The sequence below is a fragment of the Botryllus schlosseri genome, chromosome 10 (genome assembly GCF_051294905.1).
Source record: "Botryllus schlosseri isolate E-star chromosome 10, Bs_hap1, whole genome shotgun sequence".
Lineage (NCBI taxonomy): Eukaryota > Metazoa > Chordata > Ascidiacea > Stolidobranchia > Styelidae > Botryllus > Botryllus schlosseri.
This window is the reverse complement of record NC_137245.1, coordinates 28176134-28201134: the sequence shown is the minus strand read 5'-3', so window position 1 is coordinate 28201134 and position 25001 is coordinate 28176134. Positions and strand designations below refer to the sequence as shown.

The following is a 25001-nucleotide window of genomic DNA, read 5'->3' as shown; positions in this document are numbered from 1 at the left end:
AAGATGACCTCGCGTATCGACGCATGCATCATTCATTTTCATCGCTATTATGGTTTGATGTTGTCCTTAATTTCTTTTCATGCACGTGTCTCTTATATGGCCGAGGCCGAGGATATGATCTAATTCAACTGGGAGATATCAAATGGTTTCGATATCCAACCCTCTGTCCTCCCCCCACCCTGTTACCTGTGGTGTTCCGCAAGGCTCTGTTCTTGGACCTGTCCCTTTTACTTTATATGTCAATGATATCTTTGAAACCTCATCATTGAATACCACACTCTTCGCTGACGATACTCACCTCCTATCTCACGCACCTACTACCGCAAGCTTGAATGCCGTCACCCGTGATCAAATGCCCAAAGTGCATGAGTGGACGTCCCAGAATAGCCTTCGGGTTAACGCTGCGAAATCCCAATTATTCGTCGTGAACTCCTGCGATAACCTAACCGTTGACATCGCTGGCCAACCAATTTCCAACACTAAAAATGCCAAATACCTTGGTGTTTTAGCCTACTGGATTCGGACATGTCCTGGAAGAGTCACATACAATCACTCAAACCACAACTATCGAAGGTATGTGGTCTATATCGCCGCCTAAGCTTCAATCTGCCAGTCAGCGTGCTGTTGATACTCTTCAACACTCTATTCCTATCACTCCTATGTTACAATACGGAATTCTTTGTTGGGGTGCTGCCTGCAAGAATACAATTGACCCACTGCAAAAACTTCAACATCGTATCATCCGTATCATTGCCAATAAAGCCCCACGGTGGCCTGGATGTGCAACTGATAAATCGCTTCTCAAAAGATTTGGTGTACTATAAACTCGTGACTTGACTTGACTTGACTTGACTCGAGTCACCTCCAAAAATCGAGTGACTTGACTTGACTCGAGTCACCTTTGAAAATCGATTGACTTGACTTGACTCGAGTCAAAATGTGCAATGACTCGAAATGACTCGTGACTCGAAGGTAGTGACTTGATCCCAACACTACCATATGATCAGGACTGAATACAAGAAAACGCATTGCTCTATCAAGTATGCCGGACCCCAATTGTGGAACAGCATCTCGTCGGCTATCCAACAGTCGTCGAGCATGTCCGCATTCAAGTCGAAATACAAGCAATTTCTTATAAATCAATACTAGCACGTCTTCATGCAGGATTACCAGACCACGACCTAGCATCGACCTCGCCCTCCGCCACATGCCACCTCATTTTGTCGCTTGCGTCTTATATTCTCTGCATTACTTTTCATTCAGTGTGCATGCCTCTTATTTCGCCTTCGCCTAGGTTAAGGTGGGTCTTAATGGTTACTCCAAGTTGTTTCGACACCTTCCAATCTTTTCATTGTAGCGCAGTCTTGTGATGTTTTAAAACGATGAAAATATTAATAAACCTGCGGGCACCTGGCCCCAGAAAGGTGTTACTCCGGATTTGGATGACAGAATTCCAACTTTAGCCGGTGTATCTATGACAGGGGTGTTCAAAATTTTTAGTCTTCGCGACCTCATTTCGATGACATATTATATGGCGTGCGGCCGCAAACAGTCCACCCGGGCTGCAAATATTCATGTTCAATCGCTGGTACTGGGTACTGTAACTTACGACTGTGTCCGTGTGTGGTCCCTGGAGCAATAGGTAGGTGAACTGGCGACTCGCTGTCATTAGGTTGGCGATTTCTTAATTCACAGGTTCACTATGTGTGGATGTATTCTATTGCATATCGATATAATGCGTCAGATTCGTAGATGAATGTCAAGTCTCAATGGCAGACAAGAGCAGTGTTGTCAACTCCGGATGGACAAAATTCGCTAAACCCGGTGTTGAAAATCGCTAGATGTCGCACACGACATGACTTGCACTTGCACTATTCACATTCGCTACTTGCACTATAGATTGCAAACGTTTGCATTTTATACTTGGACAGTGTTTGCCTGTCACTATGAGTAGCGATGTGCACTTTACAAATAAGACGACCAACTCGATATAAGTAGCGTAAATTTCTATGTATCATACGCACAATTTAATCATTTTTTCCTAAAATCGGGGGTGCGTATTCTACATGTGTACAATAATTTTGAAAAAATCTCCCTCGAAATAAAACTTGCAAATACACCTTTTAACAGTAAATTCGCATTTCTTGACTCGAAGAACTTTTCGCGTGCCTCTTATCAAGAGCAACCGGCATGATTCACAACGCAATGGCGAATTGTGACGCAATAATGCAAAGTTATAAAAAAAACATGAATTGAAATTCAACCATAGCAACACTGCGGCGTGTGTAACAACAAGCAACTCGGAGAAGTAATGCCCGTGAGGAATAGCATACCAAGACAATGAGACAATGCAGCAACACAGAAAAATAAATTTTACGAAAATACGGACGAACAGCTAAGCAACGACAACTAGTGCGAGATTTTAAGATGATACAAAAATTCTTTCTGGCGACCTTTCTAGGCCGGGTCGTTTAGTTTGATGGAAGCGGAGTCCAAAGCCGCTCTTGATAAGAGGCACGCGAAAAGTTCTTCGAGTCAAGAAATACGAATTTACTGTTGAAAGCCGTGGTCGAGTCTTGTACCACCAACCAGCTGTTCAATGACACCTTCTTGTTTGTTGTCAATCGCGCATCACATCCATCCAGCCTTCGTACTCGGACTTTGGCGAAAATCTGATTGCCGCACCTATTTCCCATCCTTGGTCGCTGTATTCGACTCGTTTACACGCATTTGTGTTCACACCCCACACTATGGTCGGAAACTGGTTAATAGACCTTCCTACTTTGGTGCTTCAAGCACGCTCCACATAACATAACATCGTTGGGTGAGACTCGTGATTTCATTTATTTTATAATTTTCATTTTTGTACGGTAATTCATTCCTGTTGTGTTAATATCCCGCGGTGGAGTCGAATTCCTCTCGTTGCTCTCTCCGCGGCGCCGGAGTTACGCCAACTCGTCTCGCGTGTCAACAACTTTACGTAAAACGGTTCCCTCGACTCGGAGCCGACAGCCCAATCTCGCGCCTTTTTGGGCGACCTCGTCTCTCAACAATGCCATTGTGCAGGCAAAAGAGGCCGCAGAAGGATTGTTTATTGTTCTTAGAAAAGACCCTGTAAACTCTCTCTCTGTTGCCGACGTCACACCTCGGTGAAGGTGACGTGATGGAGGATGACGTCACCGGCGGCGATCTCGTTCCTGATGTCGATGACGAAAGTGTCCTCGTTGCTGTAGTGACGTATGATGTTGTTGTCCATGCGCACGAGGATCCTGCGCAACAAACAACGGTTTGACAAAAGCAAAGCCAGACAATAGTGATCCATTGTCACCCTTTCTTGGACTTCTTGAAAACGTTCCTGATGTTGTTGTGCGCGCATCCGTACTTGAGCGAGATCTGGCAGCGAGAGAGAGGTTAGGGAGGTGCTGACACTCGTCAGGCGCGCGACTCACCGCCCGTTTCAAACCCGGCAGATCCGGAGTCTCCAGCATCAGGCCGTCGTACACTTCGTCCGCTTGATGTCGCACGTACAACAAAACACGCTCTTCCTTCGTGCGCGGGACTTTCCCCGCGATCTCCTCCCCGTCGCCTGAGCGCGGTCGTTTAGTCGCTGAGCGGTCCACAAATTCCTGTTCGGAACAAAGCTTTGATTGGGAGGACGCAGCCGTCGGGCGCTTAGCAAAGCTTTCAAGCCCAGTCAATGCAGGCTCAACTCCGAGCTCAAGGCTCACCGTTGCTGGCTGCTCAGGTTCTGGAGCTGTGATCGTCGCTTTCGGTGAAGATAGCGTCGGAGGAGTCGGCGACAAAGTGGAAGTAACGGGCGCGTGGGATATCGCGGTGTGGCCTGTGGTTGTATCGAAGCGATCACACGGCTGATAGCGACTGAGTATAGTTTGCGGATTACCCGAATGTCCGGGTACGAACAAAACCGGTTTCGTTTCCAAGTCCGGCATCGTCTTGAAACTCACGAAATCCAACCTTCTTTGAAGCTGATTCCCGGCTTGAGTGGAACTTGACGTTTGTGGAGTGATTGCTGGCTTCAGCTCGCTGATTGGGAACAAGTTGCTCGTTTGTGACTGCGTCTTGCCTGTCAAAGCGTAGTAACGCTGGTAATCGACGTGGTAAAGCGTGGAAATCGATCGCAAACTGACTTGTTTTTGAAGTTTTTTGCCTTTTCCTGGACGCTTTACGTTCCTCGTCCCTGATTTTGCGCTCCGCTCCCTGCATTCGGTATCGCACGATAAGTTTACGTCGAACGAGTGGACGGAAAAAAGGTTCGAGAATTGCGGACAAAAAAATGTCCGATAGGTTTAAAAACCAAATCAAAGCAGAATTTGTCAGGCGAAAAGTGTTAGAATAAAATATTCGTTTTATTCCCGAAGCTTTTCGGCTGACCCTCGTCAGGGGACTATCGTCAGCAATAATGCGAGAATTCGAATAACTATGTTCAGCAACAAAATATGTCGCTAATTATGACGTCACACAGACAATATACAAAGTTGGGGAAACGAGAGAACTGCAGCGTTGGCATGGAGATAGCGAAGCAAAACAAGTTAATGCGCGATTTTCAAATGATACACAAATTCTTTCTGTTGGCATAGACTACGTTTGCTCATAGTGATGATCGTGGACTCAAGAACAGACAAATGAAATAAATTGCGACCCTTAGCCAATATAGAGAACATGTCCTCGTGATAGTTAGCAGCACACTTATGAAAAGTATTAGTGGATACACTAACAAACTGAACGGGTTGCTTCCAGTAACAAACCTTATCACAAAACACTTTAATTTGACAATGGCCGCGATGAAATGGCGTGTCCTGTCCTACGATGTACGAATCGATTTGCAGTAGAAGCGGTAAGCCCTGTAACACTTCGTCAGTTTTGAAATGTTTCATACATAGTATATGTTATTGGTGGGTAAACACAGTCGCTTTAATACGGCCTACTCTGCTGTGTGTGAATGGCGCTGATGTTATCAAACCCAAGAAAAATCTAAAGTCGCATGTAAAACGATACGTATTCACGATATCATCAGTCACGTCGTAGGAACAATTTCATTTCATTTTCCGTTGGTTGACTACAATAAAAGAAAAACGGGAAACTTTCTGGCTCAGCTCCCGGAACGTTACTCGAGTACTCGTTTCCTATATCTCATTCTCAGTTTAATTTTAACATACATTTAATCAAAATTTTCAATAAAAGAGGGAAAATTCTCAAAAAAGAGGATATTTCGGCGTCCTCCGATGACACTTGCAAAAACAGCAAAAAGAGGTCGTAACTAGGGCTGGGCAAAATCGAGGACCTGAGTGATTCGATTCTGAATCACGCATTATGCTTCGAGTCGAGTCGAGTATTCGAGTATCACTCATTATGACGTCATACCAAAATGTAATATGTCAATGTTAAAATATGTACCTTTTATGCCGCCACAAAGAATATAATGCCTGTTATCCGTCACGTTAAAGACACTTTTGTATTTTTTCGACCATACCGATTTCATTGCACTTCTTGACAATGTTGTGGGATGATCACGACTTCGAAAATATGCTATTCTAGTCACGTTCGTAGCTTTGTACTATGTCTCGTATGCTGCGACACGGCCAATCAAGTATTAAAACTATAATTCTCGTTGGTACTTTAACTTTCAGTTGCGATAAGCGTATAATTTCAGTAGGCCTACTCGAAATGACTCGAATCATTGAAATTAATACTCGATTCAGATTCGAGTACTCGAATCATTGTGCCCAGGCCTAGTCGTAACCCTACAAAGATACCAACAATAAATGACGCCTAGTTAGCGTGTCATTGAGTGATAATTCAAGTTGTCGAACCTTTATTCCTTTCTGAGCGGAGAAATCTGTGCTTAGGCAATTGCAGCTGACGAAAATCCGCGCGGTATCACACGCGTTCCAACAAAACGAGATCGCGTTATGGGCTATTTCTTCTACGTCGTAGATCATGTTGCTTTCCTTATAGTCGGCTGTAAAGTTTTAAAGGTTTAAAGCTCGCTAGAAAGTGACATTTTTGTAGATTTGAAGCAAAGATCGAACCAACGGCGACAAGTCGCGATTGACATCTGATATATAACGTGATATTTGATACTGATGCGTCAAAAGCGACCTTTGGATATATACGTTTTTCACTCTCCGATTTTATGAGAGTCATCAACCAAGCACGACTTTTATCAAGTTGGTATTACACATCATACAACTAGAACTAGAATTACTCACTATTCAAAATACACAACTAGAACTAGAGTTAGAGCTAATCATTTTTCAAAACGAGCAATTAGAACTATAGAGCTAGAAATGCTCGAAAAACCTCAACGAACTATATCTCGCTAGTACAAGTCAAGTCTTGAGTCATCAGTCAAACGCGACACTAATATTGTTATTACCACGACAACGCCCAAAATCTCACCTATATCGATAATTCTTTGCTTTACCGTGTGTTGTCGCGCGTGCCAATACTTCCAGTGACGCAGTTGCTCTTCCTCCGATTTCCTGTCTCCGAATACGATGTGAATCACGCTCTGAAACATCAGAGTCTGTCACACACTTGTAAAAAATATACTGATCTGTTTATAGTTTAAACGGCCAACTAACTATACACCTACCGGTTCTAGTTCTAGTTTGCTCATTTTGAAAACTGATTAGTTCTAGCTCAGTTGTAGTTGCGGATTTTGAAAAGTCATTAGTTTTAGTGTGTGGTGCTCTGGCCCCTTCTCTCTCCTATCCGTTATGGTATAATGCTATATCACGTGACTTATCGCATAGTTATAACCCAGTGCATATCAAAGATTGACTCAGATTACGAGACTCATGTACGCTGAAACTTACTGCTAAAACTATCCGAATTACTGTACAATATATCTGGAAAAGGCAATTGTTGTCGTCTCTATTGAACTGCCAGTCAAGAACTACGCAGAACACAGGACGTTCGTGTCAGCTACTGTGGAAGTGCCAGTTAAGTATAAACTGTAAGCTGATATCCGCAGACGACGGACGGGCTATATCTGTCATAAGTGGTAGTTGCAGATTTTGGAAAGTGGATTGTTCTAGTCCTAGTTCTAGTTTCTCAAGCGAGCTTTGAAAAGATCTAGTTGTGGGCTTTGAAAAGTAAGTAGCTGTAGATCTACTTTCGAGTTTTGAAAAGCGAGTAGTGATAGTTGTAGTTGCACATTTTCACAACCCGGTAATCTGTATACAAGCCTAGTCAGTGAAAATACGCAAATGAGGCCCACTCACCCTGATTTTCGTCCCGGAGTCGATCTCCCGGTTTTCTACCGGAGTCGTGAGGTTGATGGAATAGAACTGGCCTGAATTGAGAGCAAGATGTGAAAATAAGATCGAGTTGTAGTCGCTTCATGTGCGCCATACCTTTGTTGATGTATGACATAGTAGGGTCGTCTTCTTTCTGTTTTAAACTTTTGGGAGCTTCCATCACGTATTGCATCTCACTGAGAGAGAGAGGACGGATTTAATTAAGAGGCCCAAGTAGTCGTCGTTGGTAGAAGTAGCAGCGATTTACAAGTGTAAAGTAAGTAATATAGGTTTACTTTTAAAGTAGAAGTAGCATGTCAATTTTTGGAGCCTCCATCACGTATTGCATCTCACTGAGAGAGAGAAATGATTTAATTAGGAGGCCCAAGTAGTCGTCCTTGGTACGCAAGTAGCAGCGATTATAAGATGTAAAGTAAGCATTATAGGTTTTATTTTAGAGAAGAAGGAGCATGGTAGATTTCTACTTGAGCACTAGGTATCAGTTAAGATTTTTATGTGTAAAGTTAGTATTATATGTATAGTTCAGAAGTAGAAGTGTACAAGTAGAAGCAGCCTGCTAAATTTCTACTCAAGTATTAAGTACTTGTAGCGATTTGCAAGTGTAAAGTAAGTAATAAAGGTCTAGTTTAGAAGCAGGAATTTACAAGAAGAAGCAGCCTGCTAAATTTCTACTCAAATATTAGGTATCAGTAGCGATTTGCAAATAACAATAAGATGTATTACAGGTCTAGTTTTGCAAAAAGAAACTTGATAAATTAAAAAAATACATCGTTAGTAGCCTAAAATATAACCGCAGTTTAGCAAGCAGGCAAACTCACGAAGACTGTCGTTGTTCTTTGTGTGTTACGTAAGAATCGTTCGAATGCCCCGACAATGCCGAGAAATCGATGGTGGCGGCGGGGTCGAAAGTCGCGTTGCCCGTGAAAACGAGTGAAGGTAATTTTTCAACTTTTGTTGCCAATTTCTTGAAGGGAGTTTGAAATTTGAGGCTGGGATCGAAATTAGATCGACAGAAAATCGGTCTCACTTGATTTTCATCGACTCGGGAAAGTTCGCTTTTAACTTTGGGATCTTCGACTGTGTTTGACCCTTGCTGCTTTATGATGTCGCCCACTGGGTCCAGTCGTTGCTGTGAGAAATATTTTGAAATATACCCATTAGTGTTGGTCATAAATAACTTTTTTCTTTATATTTTTGTGGCCGCTTGATACAATGTTTAGGTTGCCTAAGTAACGCGGCACAACAAATCAAGAAGATAGTTTTAGATTATTTCATATAAAATAAATTTAAAACTGTTCCAATTTTACTGGCTACTTCTTGAAATCGTTAGATTGTCTAAAAAGACAAGTTATTACACAAGAAAACTAAAAAAAATGAATTTACTGTGGTTATATTTACAATAAATAATGATTCAATTTGCTACCGTAAATACTATTATTTTGAAATCCAAAATTGAGCAGCCCTTACCTCGGAGTCCACTACGAAAGGAAGCGACGTCTTTGGCTTTGTGACTGTGATTGGAGGGAGGACGTTTGTTGAGATTTCGCCTGCAATTAGAACAATTAGATTGTTGGGGATGGTGGCTACCTGAATTTATGTTATACACTTAAATTTAGAAAAATACCAATTAAAAATTTAAACATTATTATTTTTAAAAATTTCGAATATTTGAAAAAAATTCACGTGTTTTTTCGAATATTTAAAAATAATTTGAATTTAAGTACGGAATAAAATCATTCCAGATTGTGTGTTATAGACCAGTGGTTCCCAACGTGGGCGATATCGCCCCCCAGGGGGCGATTTGGCAGTCTAGGGGGCGAAAACGGAGGAAGGGGGCGATAGAGGGGCGATGGCGTGTTAAAACGGCTATATTGGAGTCGGGGCGGGAAGACCTTGGCCGAAAAGGAATGCCCTTATGCTGACCGAAAACTTCGATATATATACATATATGTTTAATTGTCCATAGGCGCCTCAATGGCTGGCGCCGAATGTTCCTGTCCTGGCGACCTTAACCCTACAGGACAAATGCTATCCCGCAAGGAAAAAATTATTTGCCAATAAAGAAATAACAATATGAAATCGGGTGCGTCTTTTAGTTTGGTACGTTTCGACGATTTCCATATCTTCTGACATAGCAGATATAGGAGGTCACGAAATAGCATCATGTAAAGAAGTCAATATAACAACGATTCCGCCCGAAGATGTTGAATTATTATTTAGGGGTCCTACCTTTTCCAACATACCACATCGACCATATTGACCGATTCAATCATGAATTATATAAATTTGTCGCGCTTCGCGCGTTTAGGCGAAATACGCTGACTCACCTAACAGTACATGAAATGGGTATATCTGATATGTATCGACAAAACGCCCACTGGCGGAGAGGGGTCTGGGGTTTGGTTTGTGACACTATGGGGCCAAAGACCAACGGTTTTTTTTCGGGGGAGGGGGCTGACGAAGTGCTGTTTTTCGGTTCCCAATATTTGGGGGGCGATGATCGGTGTGGAGCTTCAAAAGGGGGCGATGAGTCGAAAAAGGTTGGAAACCACTGTTATAGACGGTTACCTGAACGTCGTACGTCTGAGACGAAACTGCTCGTAATAGTTGAAGTCGGAATGCTTTGTTGAAGTGGCCTGTAATGAGACAAACTCTGCACTTTTCAAAAATACAAATTTTACTCTCAAGTAGAAACAAAAGTAAAGTCGTTAATGTATTAGATGAGCAATGTGTGATATTTTCGTTTTTGTTGTTATAGGCGAAAATCAGTGATTCTCAGAAGCCTTGCATATTGGCGTATGGGTTCTCTAGGTTATTAAGGACCAACGTTCTATCGTAAAATAAAACCGAAACTATTGAAAATGTGACTGAAATCTATCTCTATACTAAAAATATGAAATAATTAGCTTATACTGACAAAATATTGGAAAGGCGCCTGATCGTAACGGATCGCGCCTTTTTCTCGCGATTTTTGCCCATTTCAGGATTTCGTTGCAGAAAATTGCCGGATCTGGACACATATTCCGAATTACGCTCATGTTTACACCTCAAAGTGTAGAGTTTTGTTACAGGACTTACTTCATGAGCTAGCAAAGGGTATCAGATTACAATCACAGACTTAGCCGTGAGCTATTCGGAGATTTAGTTATTCCATACTACACCAATCGAGCAAAAACAATTCTTAATTCTCAATGCTGGAGTTGGAATATTCACGCGAAATTCCAAGTAAATCCAAATTCAATATTTACCTCATTTTCAGTTCTGCAGAACTCCCGGGATAACTTAACAATCGCTTTTCCTTCGGAACCTAAAAAATTGTTTGTGCAGTAATCACAATTACGCGACAATTCTGAGTATTGCGCCACAATCTGGGGAATCAAAATCATCATGGAAGCGACATTAACTTTGTAAGCTTGTATCGGAACCGCAATTGCGCGACGATTCTGAGTATTTTAACGCAATCTGCGGCATCGTACTGATGCCGGCCTTGTAATATTGAAAATATTTACTAAATATAATAAAATTATACAGCTGGTTCGTGTTACACAACGTCGAGATTGTTTTCATCATATTATACATTGCAACAATACGTTTATTAAAACTATAAGACTTTTCGGGTACTTATCTAATCAATAGCTATGTGCGCACTAATAAAAATATTCAAACCACCGACCGTGTAATAATAAAAATTGGGTAACAAAATTAAAATAAGTAAAAATTCGTAAAAAAGTAAGTATTATTGGCCTGAATGACGAAAACTGCCAATTAGAAGCAATCTAAAACCATACCCACTTGAGTAAATAGTGTCCTTGTAACATTAAAAATATTAAATAAAAATGTTAAAATTCAAAACTAAGATTAAGATAATTAAGTTATTTGAAGAAAATCTTGCAAATATACACCTTATAATAATCGTACAACATCCCCAAAGCCGCGGCTGAATCTTCATCTCCTCGAATGGACATCATGGCCGTGGTTGCTGCTGTGATCGGGTTTTCAAGATACGAACGCCACGCTTCCTCCTCGCTCGTGGTAGGAACGATGATTTTATCGGCTGCTGACGTAGATTGTGGCACGACACCAGATTTTGTGGAGCTGCAAATGGGCTTTGTGATTAGAAATAGATTACTGAGCTTTGTTGAACGCCTAACAAAGGTTTAAACACCTTTTGGGATGCACAGTTTTATTGTGTACAGCTTGAAAAGCTTCGGGTTTTGATAAATTTGGGTAATGAATATTTTATTATAATGTATGCAAAAGTTTAGACGCTGCGCTAGAAGAACTTAATTCGTAAATGTTTGAATAGGAGTTTTAAACTTTTTGAAATACCACAAACTACCAAGTTGTGCATTTCGCAAAGAATAAAAGTAGAATCAATTTATTGATAGTATTAATTTATTCGCTAAAATGTTTTCGAACGTTACTAATACCGTGATTCTGATTCGAAATTTAGGAAATATTTTTTTGAAAATTAAAAAAAAGACAAATCTAGCAAAATATATCCTAAATTTCGATTATTTTTTTTCGCCTAATTCTGAAGTCGTGCACTCAGAATTACTTTTTCAATAGAACAGCAGCATGCAAACCATCGTAAGATCATCATAAGGACATGATTGTACCTGACTTTTGCAAAAACCTGAGTCTCCAAATGCCGTTTCAAAAACTCATCATCCTGACCCGAAAAGTCCGCATTTTGACGCGATTGAGAGTCTCCAGACTTCGAAAACTCCATCAAGGAAGGTAAAGTTTGTTGACAAACGTTTTGCTGTTGACAAACATTCGTTCCGTGCAAGTTCAAAGCTATTTCATCCATTAAATTCAAGTCATTTATTGACATTTCGTATTCACCATCAGTTGGCGCTCTGGAACCCGCGTCGTTTGCGAAAATGGATGAAAAATTTTGAGCTGATAGTTCTGAATATCTGCTTTCCAAAACGCCGTCGAAAAACATGTCAAAGTCAAGCTTTTGGTCGTAATTAGATATTTCTTGTGTTGTATTTGCGTTTTTAGCGTCTTGTAGCGATGTGACGATGCTTCTAGCTCTATCGCAAAGGCTTTGTTCGAAAGTACCGGTAGGCTTGTCTTCTGTAATGCTCTCAGGAGAGCTTGCAGTTGACGCTATGAATGTATCGTTTAGTACGTCGCAAATACTTGTATTGCAAGGTGATATGACAGCGTTGTATTCTGTGGTGCTGAATTCTTCAACGCTTAAAAAGCGAGGTCGATCAGAGCTACTACTGCTGACATAACCAGGGTCGCTGACAACACTCTCCCGGCCGTTGCTAGCAGCACCTTCTAGCCTGGTTTCCAAAGAGCCTCCACTCTCAGTATTATGCACTGCAATGAAGGCTGCTTTGGTGTCTTTGGCGGTGACATCGGATATCAAAACGTCGTTGCTAGTCCCGTAAATCATGTTGTATAAGTACTTTTTGTCCGGAGTGGTAACGGTAAAAAGCGCCTAATACACAGCACTGGAATATCTGCCAGAATGGATGTATTGGTGTAAAAAACGTATGTTTTTCGCGAAAAATACTGCATTTTTAGCGGACTTTGACGATTAGATAATCCTAGTTGTCAACGTTGATATATAAAACGCGCGTTTTTACGATAAATTCTAATCTAATACACAGCACTGTAAAACGCGTAATACGAAAACAAAACTGCGTGTCTGCCACACTTGAAAGACTTTCAGATAATTCTAGTTTTCTAATCATAATTACATATACATATAATTTTAATCTAACTTGTAAAATCGCTTCATTTCTAATCAGATTTCTGGTTTTCCTGAAAATGCTGCAGAAGAACTGTATAATGCGAAACGAGCCAAGCTCGCTGTACAGACATTTGCCATTCATGTGCTTATGAGAATGATCTCTGATTCGATACGAACTGAACTTGATTTTTGTTGCATTCCTGTCTAATTTGGAAATTATTTAAATTTGCAAGTTTTTGGGAATTCAGCAATTCCAATTCTAGTCTAATTCGAAGAAAACAACAACTGTGTAGCTATTAGTCTAATAATAATTCAATTTAGAAAAGCTGAAATTTCTCCGGCATATTCCGAACCAGAACTATGGTAACTAAGCGTAATGATAAACTGACAATCACTTTTACCTAAACCTAGTCTGAAAACGCTTAAAACCGAAACGAGAGAGACAGTTCACGTTGGTTATTTTTTTCTCACATTCGCTCCAGACTGTCTCGTTTCGTTCGGACATCTTCACCCGATAATTTTTCACGTTTTTTTCCACAGAAATCCAGGAAAAATGTTTTGCAGTTGAAAGTTTTGGGCTAAAAAAAGGCACGGACACAACACGGCAGCCCCACGTGCTGGAATTATATAATTCTGTAATGGTCTGGTATGTCTCGAATGCAATTTAAAAAGGTCACGCTTTTGCATGCCAAAAACGTTCATGGTATCGGGTGGTACGGCGATAAAAGTCTGCAAATGACCTAAAATGATCTAAAGTAAAAACTTTGGAAGCTGCGATTCGAAAAAGGCGAGGTTTTCGTGTTTTCGATATTTTACGGCCGTAAAATATTTGTCCGTTGATTTTTCAATCCGGTTTTTAAACGCTTTATGAAATAAACAAAATGATTTGCGTCAAAGCGAGCGCGATTGCGACGCAACATACGCAAGAGAGAGTTCGATTCGATCGCAGATAGCTCGGAGCGATTCCGATCACAGCTCTGGGGTGATTATTTCGTCATGAAATAGACACTTTCAATTTAAATATTCTACGAACAGCGGCAACTACAACAACAACTCTGCAACTACACGAAAACGCAAAAAAATTCCGCACATGGCTGTATTTTCGGTTGATTTCCTCGCAGAACGGACATTACTGTAAATCGGGTCAACTCGCCAAAAACAGATATCCAAATCTCAAAAAATATCGATAAAATTGGAGAAGGACTTCCGCGTAATAACAGATGTTTGCTGGTCCCATTTTCCTCGCAGATCGAATATTCCTTATAATCGGAAAAAACTATCTAAAACTTGTCTAGAACTCTCCAAAAACCTTAGTAGAATTGGAGAAGGATTCAACTATAAAAACTCAACTATGAACTCGGAAAACTTACGCAAAATGACTGAATTTTTATCTGACTTTCTCACAGACCGGGCATTCCTTTGGGCAAACTGGCCAAAAATTGGACTACAAATCTTCAAAAATCTCAATAGAATTGAAGCAAGATTCAACGATAAAAACTCGACGAAAAACACAGACAAACTTCAGTAGAACGACGGTCTCCAACTGGTCTCCAAGTGTCCAAAATTCTCCATAGAATTGGAGCAGGAATCAACGGTAAAAACTCATAAAATCTCAGCTACATTGTGTAAAAAACTAATTCGGAGCGTTGGCTACATTAGGCTTTCGAAAGCACAGAACTTCAATTCGAAAAGCACCATCAAATGATTTTATACATAATGATACCAATATTAAGAATATGCATGAGACACAATCCATGTTTTGACTTATAATAACAATAATAATCTACTCATGATATACGCGAACCTTGAATGGGATATTTGCTGCCAAAACACCCGCTTTTGCAAACTTTTGCAAAAATCTTAGCCGCAAGTGTTTGTGTAAATTGGCGACGTTCGTGTCTGGCGGATTAAAAATCGTAGCACGAACTCGGCGCGTGATTATCGCCGGCATTGTGAGGTCACTATAACGTCACACTATATGTCGTCCACTATTTCTCAAGTTTGAGAAACTGTGTCCAGCCCTCAACACATTTAAAATACATTTAACTCAGCTTTCAGGATCACCGGACCATGGCCTTTACTTTTCATTCAGTGTGCATGTCTCTTCTCTACTGATCTCACAGACTACTCCAAGTCGTTTCGGCACCTTCCGATCTTTTCACTGTATCGAAGTTTTTGCGGTGTTTTGAAATGAAAATATTAGGAAAATGAAATTATGAAAATATTAATAAACTGATACTGAAGTCGACATACCAGCAATTTATATTGAATGAATACGAATCACCCTCAAAATCACTGGACCACAATCTGATATATCGACTTGGAGGAACAGTACCTTAGTATCTCCTTGAATAATATACTCATCATGAGTAGAACACATTTAAATCGAAATACAAGCATTTTATACTGAATAATTTCCACTGAATAGGCACAGGTCTGATTTAATGACAACTTAAAGTCGTTTCGATACCCTCCTATCTTTCATTGTACAGCAGTCTTGTGTTGGCTTCGATTTTATACAATTTGCAATAAAATGGTTGATTGATAATAGTAAACAGACCTCTACCATCTCATATATCGTCTTGGATGCATATAACTTCGGCATACAAATGAATAATATATTAATATTGAAGTGAACCCAAATCATCAGGGGTGAAGATTTCAAAATAACATTGTGTACGATTGATTGTTCAATTCTCAACTAGTTGCTGACGATTAACCCTGACGAGTGTTAGCCAAAAATATTCGGGTTTATTTCAATATTAATATTTTATACAGTTATGAATCTGATTTTAAAGACTACTCCAAGTCGTTTCTAGCTAGCTTCTAACTTCGCTGTGCTATCGAATATATTCGGTTCGCGTAAGTTCTGCATGCGGATCTGTCTCTGGAAGTGATTCTGCATTGGCATTTACTGTTGGAAGGCCTGCGGCGAATTTCATAGTCTGTGCATGCATGAGAGCGACTCTTAATTGCTGCGTAACGATTAATAACGGGGGAACACGCGATCAAAACGTCACTACAACGATCGATCAATTTTCGTTGTGGTTTCGAATCCGGACGACAACCGAAGCATCCGGGTAGCACAGTTGGATCAATTCAAAATTTCCATTTTTTTCAAAGTACATTCGAATCAGAATTACAATTGCAAAGTTTTTTCGAAATTTGAGTGGAATCAGAATTATAGATCCACGTTTTTCCAATTAGATTAGAATTAGAATTATAACTTGAAAGTTTTTATCCAAATATGAGTAAAATTAGAAAGATAACTACACAGTTTTTCTTTCGAATTGGACTAAAATTAGAAAGATAACTACACAGTGTCTTCCAAATTTGATTAAAATAAAAATGATAGCTACACGTATTTTTTCCAAATTAGATTAAAATTAGCATTACAACTAGAATGTTTATTTCCAAATTAGGTTAAAATTAGAATTAGATTAAGTTTTCTTCCAAATTAGAGTAGAATTAAAATCATAGCAACAGTTATTTTCAAATCAGATGAAAGTTGCATTTATAGCTACAGAGCATTTTTTTCAAATTAGATTTGAAATAGAATTACTGAATTCGCCAAAACTGGGACAGTAAATCAAGTTCCGTTAATATCAAGTGATAGTTTATTCTTATGAGCATGAAAATATCAAATGTTTGTACAAGCTTTTATGTATGTACGCTTCCACGTAACATTTACGGGAGAACCAGAAATAAGATTAGGATTTATCTTCCAATACTTGTCAAAAGGTACTTCAAGTGGAAGTAGAAAATGAAAGGTTTGAAAAGTAATCGAGTAAGTAGCTTTGAAAAGTAGATTTGCTACATACTTTTATGAGTTCTCAAGTAATTCCAATTTTTCAGAGTGCTCATATGTTTTGCTTAATCTTACTCAAGTAGTTTTGGATACTGACACTTCTACTTAACAGATTCTTAGGCGAAACTAGTCTAGAATACTTATTTTAAACTTGCTATGAACTCGCTATATTTTTTTGTGTTTGGGTAAAAATTGCAACAATAGTTTTACTTTTTCAGCCTAATTGCATTGATTTTGCAATTGTATTTGTTACTCAAGTGGCTACAATTTTAGATTTATTCTGCTTCTAGGCAAAACTAGGATTAAATTATTTGTAAAATTCTATATAATTCTATGTCATGTCCATGTATATTCTGAGTTCTATTTCAAAAGCCATCAAAAGGCGACGCCTCCGATAAAGCTTGTTATGATCCCACATAATTTGCGTTGATGCGTCATAATGGCATCATAATTCAAACTATAGCGTCCTTAATCGCCTCATAAAGGGAAAGCTGCAATGTCGTTCGCATCTGATTTCTTCCTGACTTGGACTTTTAGGATTTCTCGTTTCCAGGCCCTTTGAAACCGTTGAATTTGGACATAAGCTTCTATTGATATGATTACCAGGCACTTGACGGGCCCTTATTCTTACCATAACCTCCCCTTATACTCTATACATTAATATAGATACATACCAAGATCCAAATTCCCCATAATTCACATCCATATTCAGTGAAATATTCATTTCCAAATTTATTACTACAATATTGATATATGCCTTTCATAATAATAGTTATTACACTTCCAAATTCTACAAGTACCAAAATCACTGACAACCTGACAACAGCCGCGCGTGACGTATTAATCCACGTGAGACAAATCACACTGGATGTTAATGCGTATTAAGAGGTAGCGAGCTCTAAACAAATCGAACCGCTTCGGGAGAAAGTTGGATAATTGCGTAAAATTACACCGAAAACACCGCTAGTTAGTACGCTGCTAAATGTCACTTCCTCTTCCGATTAAATTCGTTATTTAAAGTTGGAAAAGCTCGGTTTTTAGACCTAAAAATTCGATATGTGGAGTGTTGGGCTTTGCATCGAGTCAAGTATCACTTATTCCAACGCCATAAGACTATCAATATCTTGGAAAGTTCAAACATGTAGCTTACATGCGCCTACAGTTATACAATGCCAGATTTCCATCACATTGAAGATGATTTTGTATTTTCTCGATCTATTTGATTGAATTTTGTATTATAGTACTCGGATCATTGCGCCAGTCGTGCTCGTAATACAAAAATTACCGGTCAGCACATTTCGCAATCAGTAATGTACGAAGAAAGTCGTGTTTCTGCGGTTAACTTGAAAAAATTATGCAACTTTATCTAAAACATAGACAATACGGCATGGAAAGACAAATGTTGCAATCACGAAATTCTGCATAAGATTATTTATTTTGCACAGAGCGAGAGACATAGAGAGAGAGAAAGAGATAAGATATTTTGCTAAATCTGCGGAAAAAAATCGACATTGACATTCATCCGATCACGCGCAGAACGCGTGTTATCAGGACATTTTACGTTAAACAACGTACGACTAATTCTGCTGATTGAACTCAATTAACCCGCGTAAGCTCATTGGAAAAGTCTGAGGTTTCGCAGCCCGAAAACGTCTTCAAATGTCAACATTATATCAGTGTCGCGGAGAGATTACATATTTTTCGCCACGCAACACGAGTGAATAGTAATGTCGATAATATTGGTTTTACTTTTGGTGTGAAATATACGAAAATGAAAGTTTCGCATTTCTGGATTATCGGAAATTATTGTCGAGCAATCCTATTATTAAAGATCATGGTTGTTTGTTTGTGGCTTCAACCCCGAGTGATATGTAAAGGCAACGCAAAAAATGACTAATAGTATGAAGTGTTAAAAATTTTAATGTAAAATACAAAAATTGAAGTGTCCCATTCTCGAGTTTTCGGAATTTTTGTCAGACAATCATTGCATTTTAGGTAGCTCGATCGTGACGTCAGCACCGATTAGAATGTCAAATCAGCATCGAATTTAAAATTTTGCGGAAATTCGAAATACAAATATGCAAGTATCCCGGTATCCCGGTTTTTCGGCTATTTTTGTCAAATAATCTATGAATCATTGAATTTTATGGCAGTTCGATCGTGCCAATTAAAATGTCAAAGCACCCTCAAAATAGTCAAAATGACTGCGCCAAATGACTAATTGTATAAAGATTTGCAAATTTTGGTTTAAAATATGGAAATTAAAGTTTTACATTTTCGTTTTTTTTGTGTCAAAGAAGAAACAAGAACAATTTATCGCAGTTAAATTTGGGCGTCAGCACCGCTTAAATTGTCAAAGTAGCCCCATAATAGTCTAAAGTTCTGCAAATTTGTATGCAAAATAAAAAAATGTCGCAACATCGATCATACCGCGGGCTAGAGAACGCTCTAAAAGGCACATTGTTACGTAAACAAACCGGCACAGTCTGAGATATCTCCGTCGTCATTCTATTTTGCGGCTTCTTATCATAACTATGATATAAGAGCTTATAATCTGCCTTTTTCCCGATATCTGTAGGCGAAAAATTGTTTCAGGACTTTATTTGGGGGAGTTTCTTCAAAATTCAGTCGTCTGCAACTTGTTTGTTTGTGACGAGACGGATCATTCGAGTCGATACCTCTTGTGGTTGTTTCGAAACTTTAAATTGTCGGTTGTGGAAACGGCAATTATGGCTTTTGCGATTGTTTTACAGCAAGCTTGCAACGTACAAAGATTTTGCGACAAAAAGAAATAGAAATATTTCCGAAGTTTCTTGGAAATGTGAAATTTGCGAGTCCTTGCTACGTATATACAGTTTCTGCAAAAAAAGTGTAATTTTGAACAATGCAACAACAGTTTCATTTCATTACAAAAAATAGAATGCCGGCAATATATTAAAAGTTTGTCGGAAATCTGAAATTTGCGGTTGTTCGCGACGTGTAGCCTGTATGGATTTTGCTACAAAAAAAAAACGAATTTCAACACTATTAAAAGTTTCTCGGAAATGTGAAATGACGATCGTGCACCGTTCGTTGCATCATAGACGATATTATCTCCTAACACCGCTGTCAAAAGATGCGCTGTTTTAAAAAGATTTTGGGTCCCGATAAGGCTCGTGACTAATCGATTGAACATCCGAAATAAAACCTGAATGTTCAGTTTATCACCAATCTGATTCGAAATCGTAGATTACCACGAAGAGAGAGAGAGAGAGAGTTTATTAATTTTGTCAGCATGAAATGCAGAAGACATTGAAAATAAACATGCAGGTAATTAAAATGACATAATATTTAATTGCCAAACTTAGCCTACGTTAGAAAAGTGGTTCTCAATCGGGGAAACATCTTCAGGGGGTCCGCGAAACCTCCAAATTCACAAAATGGAATTACTTCAAAATAGAGAAATCACGAGACAGCTTCGCTTCAGAACTGCTAAAAGTTCAAGATTCACGTGAGATGAAAATTCCATGCTGGGCAGAGTTTGAAAAACTAAAAGCCTTGCCACTTTCTGCATAAATAGTATGATGTTAATTTCTACAAAAGTCATTTTATTGCTGTTTATCACTAGCCTATTGCATAAGACGGATGACGGTCGCACGATCACTGAGCTCAATTTGAACGAAAACTAGGGTGTCCGCGGGGGTACATGACGGTGAAAAGGGGGTCCGCGAAGACCAAAAGGTTGAGAGCCACCGCGTTAAAACTTAATTCCAAATATTAATTTCTGAACAAATAAGTACAACAAATTCTCAATTTTATCTTCCATTTAAAGCGCGGTGTGCCTTTCATAAGCATAGCATCCATTAAATGATATCATTATTAACTGCAAAACGTACGCCTACATTACAAATTAAGTCAAAGCGCATGCATTTATAAAGGTTACGTTGAATTAGCAAAGCAACATTTCAGCGCAATGCAAAACACAACATTTGCAAGCCATAGCACAAGCATAGTCTCTGGAGCTGCTCTCTTGCGCCACCACGTGACGCGGATGCACACAACCACCCCTGTCAGTGTCGCTCTTGGCCGCCCACTAGCGAGTGTGACCGCGGGGACTGACTGCCAGAGTTCGAACTCAGATTTCAAAACATATTTCGCGCATCGGATCATTCTGGTAAGCCGTCAGTGATTGCCATTTCCATCGTGCAGCCTTTTGCTAATCGTGCGATGAAGCAACGATGATAAACTGATATGACCGCCTGATTAGGACATGGCTGGATCGCACTTCGCGAGGATTCTCAATAGGATGGTCGCATCTCGCATGGACGGCTAAAGGCACAATTTAATCGAGCATTCCTTCTAATAATTCAGGTCGAATAGTGAAACATGATTTTACAAGTGCTGACATGATACTAAGATATAATTTATCAACGAAAATGATAGTTTCGATACTGTTTGCATCTGTGGAAGCCTTGAAACCTAGATTGGTCGTGTCGCTGCATACGAAACATCACGTACAAAAGCTACGCACGTTGATGGAAATGATATATATGTGGAGATCGAGATCGAACTATTGCATTGTCACAAAGAATGGCCGAAAAATATACAAAATTGTGTTTAATGTGATGTGGAACTGGCATGATATGCTTTGCGGTCGCGTAAAGGTAACATAAACTTGAAATTTCAACAGCTTTCATACTGTTATGGCGTCTTCATGAGCTTGAAAACTCGACTAGAAGACTATTAATACTCTATTAATGACCCAGCTCTAGTTATAGGCCACACACTGACCTAAATACTATGGGAGCGTACACTTCAATATAGATCTACAATTCATGACTCCAATCATACCAACAGTACTGTGATCAAAAATATTCGAAACACACTGATTTCATGTTGGTGATTTGGTTAATTGTCAAAACTCACTTTTGGTCAGCTTTTTCTTGTTGAGAATCTTGATATCGAGCCATAGTCCGATTTCTTCTTTATTTTTCAGCGGCCGATTCTCTTTTTTTCAAACGCGATATTTGATGTTGAAAAACCTGTTATAGCAGGTGGAAATTTCTAGGCGAGCCTGTTCCGTTTCTAAAGGCAAATCGGGCGATGTCTTTTTGGTATAGCGACAAAAACAGTTCTCACTATAAAGCCTGAGGCTAAATAGGCCTCCACTCAACGCAGGCTACAAATAGTGGAATATTGTTGTGATTTAGACTACGCTTCTCAAATCTATACCCGGCGGCATTACGAATGGCGAGTATTAGCCAAGGTATCGACTTGATCGTGACATAATCAAACTTTTGGCGCCGATTTTCATGAAATAAAGCGAAAATTACTACAGCATAAATCATACAATAATTGAATTGACAATGGATATTTGAATATCGCCGATCAGCGCTTTCCGATATTATTTCCATAATTGAATATTGCGCCTCGACTTAGACAGCCGACATAATTTGGGATTAATGAGCCGATACCGATACAACCGATAGCTCCTTCACCGATAACCCCGATATATTCAGCCGATATTCAAAAAAGATTGCATCTAGCTTAGGGCGTATTTCCGAAGCTTCAGATCATACAGCTTTGCTACAGCGATTGCTATGCTTGGAATAAACTAAAAGAATAGCCTCTAAAATACTTGCTTGTATAATTCGCTCCTTCTAGGCGAACAATACTAGATTTTTTGACTTAGTCGGAATGGATCTTGTACTTCAGTAGAAATTTCCAACTTCTACTTGTACTTCGATCTACTTGTACATATCGCAACAACGATGGCTACTTTGACCACTTATTCTGATATCTTCTTTAAAGTCATGTCGATAATCGGCAAGGATTTATAGTCACAATCGTATAACCCATGTTTTAGGCACATTTTCATTAAACACGCGGAAATTACTGCAGCATAAACCAAGTTCGAACAAAAACCAACAACCTTTTTCATTGACAGATAGGTATAATCAATGAATTTTAAATTGATGATTGAATATTTCTAGACAGCACAGCAATGGCGACCAACACGCTCCGATATAGTGCAAAATCGTTTACACGTCCTCCTCAGTTCTCTCTCGCTCATATGTAGCTTTGTAGATAAGTTGCATTGCATAAGAGACATGTATATCGTTACCGATAAATAGATTTTTCGTATAAGGAAGGGAAGGACTTAGTTTATTTTTGTCCTTGATGTTTTTACGGCATATACACCGACTCATGATATACATACACGCGCAGGGTGCATGATGTACATATATGCCGCTGGACAATGAAGGTGCAAATATAGCCTTGTAGGGCTTTCTAAGTCTTGCACCACCCCTCCATGCTATCACATAGTAATGCATGAGCCCCAAACGGGGAAGACATGGATACCAGTGTTACTAATCAGGTCTTTGGTCTGACCCTGCCGGGGATCGAACCCACGACCTACCGACCAAGAAGCTGTACGCTTCGCCATTAGGCTATCTTGGTCGGTATAATGCCTTTAATAGTACCTATAACAATATTTGAGAAGGGTTATGACATTATGCCTAACAGAGAGGCGTTTAATATCGAAGTGCTTCTACTTTTTAGGAGTGCTCAAGTAGCTTTCATTACTGAGTTAGTTGTGGTTATGATTTTAGACACTCCTATTTCTCATTAGCAGTTTTCAGATTTTTCGATAAAACTACGCCTAGAATACTTTTTTACTTGTAAATCTCCACTTCTACTTGAGTACTTGAGTAGCAATGTAGGATTTCCTCTTCTACTTGAGTACCAACGATGGCTATTTTAACCAAACTCTTAATGGTATAATCGCAATGAGTCCTATTTCTATGCAAATTTTTCTGTGGCTTGGGATACCATCATTATTCACATTTCCGTTTGCCAACCGTCATTTGAAGCACATTTCACGTACGTGAATTTTTTTTATTGTATTGTATTTTTTCAGACGAATCAATCTTTTTTCTCCCTCGCAGGAATGAAAACGAAAATCCGGCCGAACAGAAATGAAATGGAAGCTACATATCGGCAGATGGCGCACGTTAGCATCAACATTTTCAAATCAATGACTCCCAGGTCCGACATGAGCTAAGATCTGGGTGAAATGTTGGCCAACATGGGAAATCAATGCTCAAATGCTGAATGTTCATCTTTGCAACACGCATGAGATAGAGTAGAGCTTCTACGCGGCTAGGTAACACAACCACGTTCTTATCGCACTGATGTGAATTCAATAGATCAACAGTTAACTATTTAACCACAGGAAATTGGAAGAGTAGTAAACTTAAGTAGGCCCTATAAGTAGAGATCTCGAAGGAAGTAAAAATATCTAGTTTAGGCCTGGATATGCCTAAAACACTACAAGATATGCAGAGGTGGTCAAAGTATAGTCAAGAAAGCTACTCAAGTAGAAGTAGAAGTAGCGACGTTAAAAATCTACTCAAGTACAAGTAGAAGTACTTCTTCCATAAGCCGTCTAAAACTACTTGAAGTAGAAGTAGAATTGACTGACTTTAAATCTACTCAAGTAAGTAAGTAGTTTTGAAAACGGTCTGAATTCGTTCGCATGGAATGTCAAAAGCTGCAAATTGAGCTATGCGGAAGGTGCAGAGAGCTTGATTCTGATGCATCGCAGGAGGTATCAATTTTCGACAGAATAAGCATTTGTCCGCATCATGGGATGCAAATTACAGTATCGATATGAAAATGCGATACTAACGGTTTGTTTACTAGAAGACCCAGTTTTAGAGAATATCATGTCATGGCGCCCTACCCCATATTAGAAGGCCCCAAGTTTAGGCGAAGAGCAATACGAAAAAGGTATATCGGCTACGGTTTCAACACTTTGCACGATTAGTGTACGTTAATAACAAATATTGAGTGGATCGTAAAAATTATATTTAGTGTCGCTTTATTTTCGGAAAATAGACATATTCTGCACTTGCTTTTGTACTTGAACATGTATGTTCTGCAGACGAAAGAACTGAAAGTAATTAGAACTCAATGTATGGTACTCGGAATTGAAAGTGATATACAAATACCACTTCTCAAAAGCGAAAAATATAGTTCACGTCTTTTGTCCATAAAGTTTCAAAGGTGATCTGCTAAAACAGGTGTAACGTTGAAAAAAGCCGGATTTTCCAAATTATCAGGGCACGTCATGGGCTGCTAGATTACGATATGAGAGGTAATTGCTAGGTTACGAAACGGTAGTTTCAAACGTTATGGTGAGCCATATTTACTG

The 25001-nt window shown here is 39.3% G+C and overlaps 1 protein-coding gene across 1 annotated transcript; it reads right to left on the bottom strand.

The window, feature by feature from the left end:
• Positions 1 to 3077: 3077 nt before the first annotated feature.
• LOC145447720 (grainyhead-like protein 2 homolog) lies at positions 3078 to 13025 on the bottom strand. The gene is made up of 18 exons (XM_080325972.1): positions 11903 to 13025; positions 11186 to 11378; positions 10532 to 10590; positions 9852 to 9919; positions 8751 to 8830; positions 8311 to 8412; positions 8102 to 8247; positions 7380 to 7459; positions 7248 to 7318; positions 6421 to 6532; positions 5832 to 5980; positions 4767 to 4862; positions 4149 to 4218; positions 3902 to 4084; positions 3729 to 3841; positions 3450 to 3626; positions 3329 to 3393; positions 3078 to 3269 (listed from the first exon to the last, which is right to left on the bottom strand). The coding sequence occupies exons 1-18, from the start codon at positions 12694 to 12696 to the stop codon at positions 3140 to 3142; spliced, it is 2688 nt and encodes an 895-aa protein (XP_080182098.1). The 5' UTR covers positions 12697 to 13025; the 3' UTR covers positions 3078 to 3139.
• Between the last annotated feature and the right edge of the window lie 11976 nt (positions 13026 to 25001).

Excerpts from the sequence above, each read along its gene's own strand:
- LOC145447720 (XM_080325972.1), bottom strand. The coding sequence starts at position 12,696 with ATGATTTACGGGACTAGCAACGACGTTTTGATATCCGATGTCACCGCC. Across the intron at positions 7,319-7,379 it reads TATGTCATACATCAACAAAG|GCCAGTTCTATTCCATCAAC; the intron begins GTATGGCGCACA and ends CTCTCAATTCAG. Across the intron at positions 4,863-5,831 it reads CCGCTCAGAAAGGAATAAAG|GGCTTACCGCTTCTACTGCA; the intron begins GTTCGACAACTT and ends GAAGTGTTACAG.